Source organism: Drosophila erecta, unplaced genomic scaffold (assembly GCF_003286155.1).
Source record: "Drosophila erecta strain 14021-0224.00,06,07 unplaced genomic scaffold, DereRS2 tig00000126-arrow-pilon, whole genome shotgun sequence".
In the NCBI taxonomy this organism is placed as follows: Eukaryota; Metazoa; Arthropoda; class Insecta; order Diptera; family Drosophilidae; genus Drosophila; species Drosophila erecta.
In genome coordinates this window covers 11,709,379-11,717,645 of record NW_020825209.1, presented here as the reverse complement: position 1 = coordinate 11,717,645, position 8,267 = coordinate 11,709,379, and the positions used below count along the sequence as shown (strand labels likewise).

The following is an 8,267-nucleotide window of genomic DNA, read 5'->3' as shown; positions in this document are numbered from 1 at the left end:
ATTCAAGTTTCGTCTTCGCCAATCAGCGGTCGCCCTGCAAAGTATGCAATCATTTTCGCATTGCTCTGCATTCGCGCGTGTGTGTGTGTTTAACCATATGTAACATAATTACATACAGAAATGTACATTGATTACAATTAACAAGGTTTTTTTTCATATTTTCCGCCTTTTCCTGGGATATGTGCATGCAGTTGGCCTCAATCGTTTCCATTATCGAACGCAAATTGATGTTTGTTTTTTTCCGCAGGCCCATCAACCTCCCAAAGGATTCTCGTATTTAGAATCGTTTTTAGCAGCTGAGAGTTGCAGCCGGAAAAATCGTGCATAATCGAACGAATGACATCTCCCACAGTGGCTTCTAATTGAGTGCTGCCATCAGCGTCATCAGCAACACCAATGCCCCGCAGCAGCAGCAGCAGCAGCAGCAGCAGCAGCAGCAGCAGCAGCAGCAACAGCTGCGGCTGCACAATCCCATCGACTGGCCATGGACATTGCTCCTGCGGGCATCCCGCTGCAGCGACATTCCTCCCACGTGCAATAATCGAACCAAACGAACAGAAAAATTGGGCAAAAAGCGGTGGAACAGCAACGAGCTACAAGCAAATGGAATTAGTCGGCTGGGACCGAATCTGCAGCGGATAAAACCAGCGAACATGCCTGTTGCATACATCAATGTACCTATGTACTCCTATATGCCAGGCATTCCAGTGGCCGAAATTTGTTTTGCGTAATTAGACGCGAGTTTCGCATGGGAGCGAAACTGAAGGCCCAACGTTTTTTGGTGTCTGCCATCCTGGACTCCTCGCATTGCGGATTTTCTGAGGGTTCAGCGGCACTTGCTGTGGAAATTGATGTTTGGTCATGCTGTCATGCAGCTATTGACGAGGAGTTCCCGGCAAAAACCATATTCATCGGGTTCAAATGGCTTAGCCATTGCCATTGCAACATGGTAGTAAGCTACTAACTGCAGTCGGCAATGTCGTAATGCATTTAGCTTCGTTGAATGTGAGGCATTTCCTTTGAAGTTCTTTCATGAACTTTCATTAACTAGCTGCGTTTTTGAATGCTTTTAAATGTTGCTAATGAATCAGTGTGCTTTGTCTTTGAAGAAGGTATTTGTTGAACATGCAGCTCGTTGTTCTGTGTACCCACAACAGCAAATTCGTTGAATAATAATAATAGATTTATATATATTTGTGTGTGTATGCGCTTGTACATAAATAAAAATACTTAAAAGGTAACAAGAGAAATGTAAAATAATAATAAAAAAAAACAAAACAAGAGAGTAAAATCTGTGGAAACCTAATGTAGTTTGCTAGGAGTTAAACTTAAACCTAAGCCAACGACTGCGAAAGCCAAGGAACCCCCAGCTGCTAAAGTTTGATTGCATCTTGACTGGGTGATGGGTAATGGGTAATGGGTGATGGGTAATGGGTTCTGGATTGAATCTGGCACACCTATCCACCCACTTAGACATTTTCTGGTTCTGGTAATTTGCGTTCGCAGCAATGGCAGACGAGGGCGTTCAAACGCTGACCAATCGCCGACCACACGGTCATCGACATGGAGGACACCTCGCAGCTGGAAGAAGCGTCCGGCTGCTGCTGATGCCGCTGCAGCTGGCGCTGCTCCTCGCGGCCCTCATCGTCGTCCTGCTCCTGCTCCTCCTCCTCCTGCTCCTCCACCTCCTGTTGCTCAACGGCCCCGTCGTAGCCCTTGCTAATGGCTACCGCATCCTCCCTGATGCTCCCCTGTTGTCAAATCCGTGGGCCCGCCTCTGATGATGAGCCGCTGGCCAGGCCCATTTCCACGCTCAGGCTGGGCGGCACTCGTTGGGCTGTGACCTCTAATCCGGTGGTCATGACTGCGCCGCCACCCGCACTCTGAAGCGTATTGTTGCTGGGATGGCGACTGCTGTCATTGGAGGAGCATCTCATCATGCCGGGCACATCCAGGCTGTAGGCGCGATGGCGCTGATGGGCATCATTTCCGGTGCTCATGGTGGTCATGGTGGTCACAGTGCCCACGCCTACGCCAGCGGTTCCCGCTCTCGTCTCGCCTTTTATCGGCGATCCTGTGCTGTGGGTGATGGTGGTGCAGCACATGCCCGGTTTTATGGCGCCGCCTGCTCCCAATCCGTCCTGATTCTCACCCAGGCCATTGGCATTGTTGTTGGCCCGTCCCGAACTGGCATTGGAACCGGGACACGGACTGCTGCGTGTGCTGCCGAAGCGCTTGTTGCTCTTATCGAAGCTGAAGCTAAAGTAATCGGAGAACTGGCGCAGTCTCGATTTCCAGGAACTTCCAGAGACGGCCGATGGTCCGGGCATCCCAGCGCCACCCGATGCACCAGGCACTCCGGAGCCGCCGCGTCCACTGCTGGCGCTGCTCCGTGTGCTGCCGTTGCTGGGCAGGATTCCTTGCTGCTCGGTGACCACCAGTGTCGGCGATATGTTGCCGTTCGATGATGTGGCCAGCTGCGGCATCGACGGCATGACCAGCGCAATTTTCTTCTCCTCCCTCCTGCCACTGCCATCGCCCTCACCCTCCGAGTCCGCCTCGGTGCGGGCCAATAGCTCCTTCAATGGGCATCCCACCGGGTGGTTGGTGTTCGCATTGGTGTCCTGCGGAATGGCAACCACCACACCGCCGGCGCCAGTGGTCTCAGCGCTGCTCCGGTTGTGCCGGCCGTAGAACACATTGCTGTCCGAGATCACCTGCGGCAGTCCATCCGACAGGCGGCGATTGTTACCGGCGCTGCTGTACTGATCCAGGCTGACCGCCCGGTTGTTGCCAAAGTGGCAGCGGTTGCTGTGATAGCCGTGGATGTTGCCGTACGAGTTCCGGATCCGCTGGCCACCGCCGCTGCTGCACAGTTCGCCTATCATCGAGGGGCGCTTCTCGCGGGAGGACTTGCGGGAGGTGGAGTGCGAGGACTTGCTGCGGTTGCTGCTGCCCTCGGTGTCCACCTTGAATTTGGAGGTCTTCTCGGCCACCTGCAAAAGCCGAGCATAGACGGTAAATTCCGATTAAATTATATGCCGTGCATGGTGTAATTGTCTTAAACAAACTTTGACCCGTATTCTCGTCTTTGTGTCGGTTGAAAGTTGGATTCAATAGAGTTTTCACAGCTTAGCAAGATGAGAAAGTTGAGTCTTGTGATGCATGAACTAAAAACCAAATGTAATACACTTTACATACGTTTCTCGTTTACTGCCAATGATTTGAATAGAAGCGTTTTTACACACATTAAAGCCTACGAATATTTTAGCAAACTAAAAAAGGTCTACATTCTTTAATGGGCATATATTTGGTATTGGCATGAACACTAAGAACACAAACTGAATATATATTTTTTTTTAGCAACAATTAAGTTTAATACCATTTGCATTTCGTTAAAATATTCACTTCAGGTTTACAGACTTTGTTTGTGTTCCTACGCAGGAATCGAAGTTGGCCAGTCGAAAAGATATCAAAATATTTTATATGATTTCGTTAGGTGGGCAATATATTAAACAAAGATTATTTTCAATTATTTGCAAATGTGTTGAACAATGTTTAATTCAATTTTATTCAGAACACTGCATATGCACCCACTTACATCAACTTCGGTGGCCGTCTCCGAGTCGCCGCTCTCGCTGCCCTCCGGCAAATCGTGGAGCTCCGCCGCCATTCCTCCGGGCTCGTCCACGGACGTCCTGGAGGCGGACTTTTGCGATGGAATGCTGCGGCGCGACTTCACACTGATCCCGGAACCGGAGCGCGGCATTTGCGGCGATACGCTCCCGGCGGCGTTGCTGCCGCCTCCGCCTCCGCCGGATCCCGACCCAGATCCAGTTCCAGTTCCACCGCCAGCGCCGCCGGCTCCTCCTCCTCCTCCTCCTCCACCGCCGCCGCCCGAGCCCTGCGAATTGCCCTGTCCCTTGTCCAAGCTGAGCTTGTCGCTGGCTGCGCCCGGAGTGCTGACCATCGCCGCATTGGAGTCGATGGTGCCGCTGTTGCTATCGGAGGTCGCGGACGTATTGCTGTCCGCCACCGACTTGCGCGTTTTCGTCTGGGCGTCGTTGAGGCGCCTGCAAGCAACACAGGGAGGAGAATATGTAGGACGGGGCAAGTGTGCAGTAAAAATGAGTGCTACCTGTAGTACTCGAGGGCGATGCGCACGGGTATGATGATGAGCTCGGTGAGCTCCGGCACCAGCTCGCCCAGCGCCTCAAAAAGGGGCAGGAGAACGAGTCCGATGAAGCGCACCTGCGAGCCCGGCTTGCTGACCTTGTCCGGATCCATGAAGGGCGTCACCGGCAGTCCCTCGGACTTCTCGGCGGCGCTCTGGGCGAAGAACTCCTGGAGCAGCCGATCCAGCCAGGGCTCGGCCACGTCCATGGGCCGCGCCTCGTTCGAGATGTCCGCCACCTTGATCAGGATCATGCAGAGCTGCGGAGTGCGATATGCAAGGTTAAGGTAGTCCCTCTCGTCGAGAATGTGGGCGTGGCTTACCAGATTGATGTGGGCGCGGTTGCTGTAGTCGAAGATGGGCGTTATCTCCATAAACTGCGTGAGGATTTCATTGTGACGGGCCATGTCCGTGGCCAAAATGCACCGGATGATGCCCTCGCGAATGTTACTGCAGAAACAAAGAAAAGTGTAACAGTGGTTAGCATTTCATTTTTTAACATAATTTATATATAATTTGTCGCATCTACAATTGGCAACAATTTCAAAAGAACAGCCTTTTGTTTTGACAACAACTTCAACTTCCACTTCAACTTAAAGTGGAGCCGAGATTGCGCTTTCCATTGGATTTCCCAAACGCGGCTCTAGTGTGTGGGCACCGGAAAGTGTTTGAGGGAAAACAAGGCCAATGAAGTGCTTTTCCCCCGGACAAATGAGAAAAAACAGCTAAACATAAAAACTGAAATGCAGAAAACAGAAAGACTGGGAAATGCAGCGCGCGTTAAATATCAAATTGCATTTCGTTTCATTTGAAATTGAGGCACCCAAGACACCCAAGACACCCAAGACACTTGGGTGTCGGGTGCAGCTAAAGAAAAGGAAAAGCGAGTGGAAAAGCGTGCTGGAAATTGAATTTTTCGTGTCAAGCTGCATTGGCACCACGTCAACTCCAAATAGCGCTTGCAACTGCCGCATTTAAGCTGCAAATAGAGCAACGCATTTCAACGCCGTCTGTCACGACTTTATTTATACAAACCTATATATTTATATCCATTTTTGTATTATTTTCCCATCGAAAACCGGATTAATGCTACATTCCGCTGAATGTTGAACGGAAAAGTGCATCTCCATCAATAACTAAACAATTTCTGACAGTTTGACGGCTTCAGGTGGCCCAAAAGGCATTACCCATTGCTGGAAAATAGACTCCCAAAATGGATAACCTTTGCCATAACATTGCTTGCCACCAATCAATGTTGTCACTAATTCAGTTCAACCATGAACTATTCATGTTGCGCAAGCTATTTTCGAGCTTAACAGACATTATTCAATTTGCTACTTAATTGGATTAAAAACAATCAAAATTGAAGCATCCTCGGAATGCAGTGCACCTTGTAATGCCTGTCACTTAATTAATAATCTTGCGCACGAGTTTATGCCACTGAAATAGGGATTTGATTACCAACGCCAAATACTCGGAATTTCGAAACGAAACGAAACGAATCGAAACGAGTTGGAGTTGCAAACAGAAATTGATTGGTGAATGCAACGCACGCAAGAAATGTTGCTTCAATTAAAGAGACAAGTGCACTGATTTTCCATTGTCGGCATTATCCTGTCAAAGGAGCAGCGGGGGCAACTCCTTTCGTTTCCGCGATGATGATGAATTGTGCCAAACAGAAAGTGAACAAGATAGCATGCTACAGTCGAGTCTCCCGACTATCAGATACCCGTAACTCAAATATCAAATACTCGAATGTCGGTGGAAATAGCTTACAAAAATTAAAACAAATTTTACATTTTTCAAATGCGTCGTCGACAAAGTCTTGGGCATCACATCAGAAAAATCAGGCAAAAAAATTAAAAAAAAAAATAAAATTCTAAATTTGAATGCAGATCTTTAGCGAATTATGCCAGAAACTTTAAGAGGTAAGCAACTTAAAAATCCGATTAAGATAAGTTGAGTTATGCACTTTAGAACTTCAGACTTTGGACATTTTTGACCTTCCTTTACTTTACATACTGTTACATACTTTCCAACGAATCTAGTATACCCTTCTACTCGACGAGTAACGGGTATAAAATTGGGACTGGAACTGGAAGGGGGCGAGGGGACTGGCAAATGAGCAAAGTTTTGCGCCGACGAAAACCGGCAACTATTATGCGCTAATTATGACTAAATAATTGCATGAAATGCGCCTAGCACCAACCAAAACTCAACTCGAAACTAATTTGCAAAGCGTCGAGTGCCGAATCTGCCGCCAGCAGATCCTTTTTCTTCTCCACTCTACACTGCGAAAAAATGCGAGCATTGCTTACAGTATTAATTGGTATTTAGAGAAGCATTGAACGCTTTAATAAAAATGTACAAATTCTGCTTTTAAAGGTTGCAGTCAATGGATTGGTATGAAAAACTTGTGCAAACATAAGAAATTACTAACTAATGAAAAGTGTGTATTTCCGACATTCAAAACTATTAATACCAACTTAATCATGAATACATTTTCTGTTTTTTCGGTGTAGTTCCCACTTTTTGCCTCTGCCGCTTGCGTTTCTTTGATGATTTATTTTTGGTTCAAGTGAAGCAGCTGTTTTCAAGTAACAGCCCCGCCCTCTCACAGCTTACGCCCACATTTAAGCATCGCACATCCTTCATCAGTTTGTTTGCTGAATTTTAATTGAATTTTTATTCCTCGATTTTGTGCCACATAACCGAAGTTGTGCGCGGTCAAAAGTTGATCCCTAAACTGCAAATTGGGAAATACCAATTAGGCGAAGAGGAAAACCCTGTTTTCCACTCTGCCGCTCAGCGATTGCCAAATGCATTTTCTATCCAAATTGCATGGGGCTTTTGGGACTGCCAACTAACTAGATAGTAACTAACTAAAACTAAGCAAACGAAAGGAAAGGTCCTCTATGAAGTTGATGAAGTTGATACTCTACAGCGACTAATTTAGATTGGCAGTGTGATGGAAATATTGATGAATTGAATTCCAGCTGTTTGCCACAGTTCATAAGTTGATCTTAAATCCGTATACTGTGTTATAAAGGTTTTGCCACGTACTTTGCTTCAGTTTAATTCGATTCTGGCACTACCTGTGACATAAATCTACATTTATTTAATTATTTAGGCTCCTGAACTTCACACAGCCACAGTCGAAAGCTAATCTGTTGTCCTCCTTTTCCTCTTCCGCGCTTTTCCCTTTCATTCATTTCCGTGCCATTTTATCTGCTTCTCAGGCAGCGCAAACTTGACTCTCAACATTATTAAAATGCCAATCGCAGCGGGCTTTGTTCACAATCGAAACAACTCACAGGAAACGGCGCTACACGCGCAGAAAAACTTTATCAATTACCCAATTAATAAACGTTTAAAGTGAGGAATACTACTTTTTGTAATTGTAACCTAATTAATAAAGGTTTAAAGTGATTTTTACTACTATTTGTAATTGTAGCCTAATTAATAAACGTCTAAATGATTTGTACTACTATTTGTATACTACTATTTGTATTGATTTATACTGCTATTTTTGCACACGCCTACTATGGGATTAATCAAATATATATATCAAGCATGTGGTAGCTTGTTTTTGTCAGTGCAATTTTGTGCCCAGTGTACACGTGCTTGTTTGTGGGGAAAGGGCGAATAATTGAAGGTGGCCGGCTAATTTGGTTTTGCATGGCAAAGTGCCTGAAATCGAGGGAGATTGCGGGCGGGGGGAGCTGGGGGGAGAGGGGCGCGGTGGAAGATGATTAATTGATTACGCGTGTGCTCCGATTTAACGGTGAATGCTAGGCCCAGTGACTTTCGAGACGCGGGAGCGAGTTCGGGGAGCATTATCTCCGGTTTCATCTTAATGATTTGGCCTTGTGACTAGCTGATTTACCACACGCGTTTTACGATTCCACCGAGTGGAAATTAAGCCTGACATTGAGTTTTCAATACAGCATCGTTTGCAACTCAAGTAAATGGCTTCCACAAGCAGCGCAGCTTACTAGCAAGCCGTAAAACGTGTAATAATCATTGGGGAAACCTTTGGGTCAACCCTCGTTCTCGCCGACATCTCGCGGACTCACGTTGAATGTCAGGCGCG

General features: G+C 47.0%; 1 protein-coding gene across 1 annotated transcript in view; it reads right to left on the bottom strand.

Moving 5' to 3' along the window:
- Positions 1 to 1,469: 1,469 nt before the first annotated feature.
- LOC6551228 (high affinity cGMP-specific 3',5'-cyclic phosphodiesterase 9A) overlaps positions 1,470 to 8,267 on the bottom strand; it is a 99,536-nt gene continuing 92,738 nt past the window's right edge. The window contains exons 8-11 of the mRNA XM_001978304.3: positions 4,498 to 4,624; positions 4,139 to 4,434; positions 3,602 to 4,073; positions 1,470 to 2,996 (exon numbers count right to left, since the gene is read on the bottom strand). Coding sequence (XP_001978340.3) covers positions 1,758 to 2,996; positions 3,602 to 4,073; positions 4,139 to 4,434; positions 4,498 to 4,624 — 2,134 coding nt within the window. The 3' untranslated portion in view covers positions 1,470 to 1,757. The remainder of the gene's footprint in view (positions 2,997 to 3,601; positions 4,074 to 4,138; positions 4,435 to 4,497; positions 4,625 to 8,267) is intronic.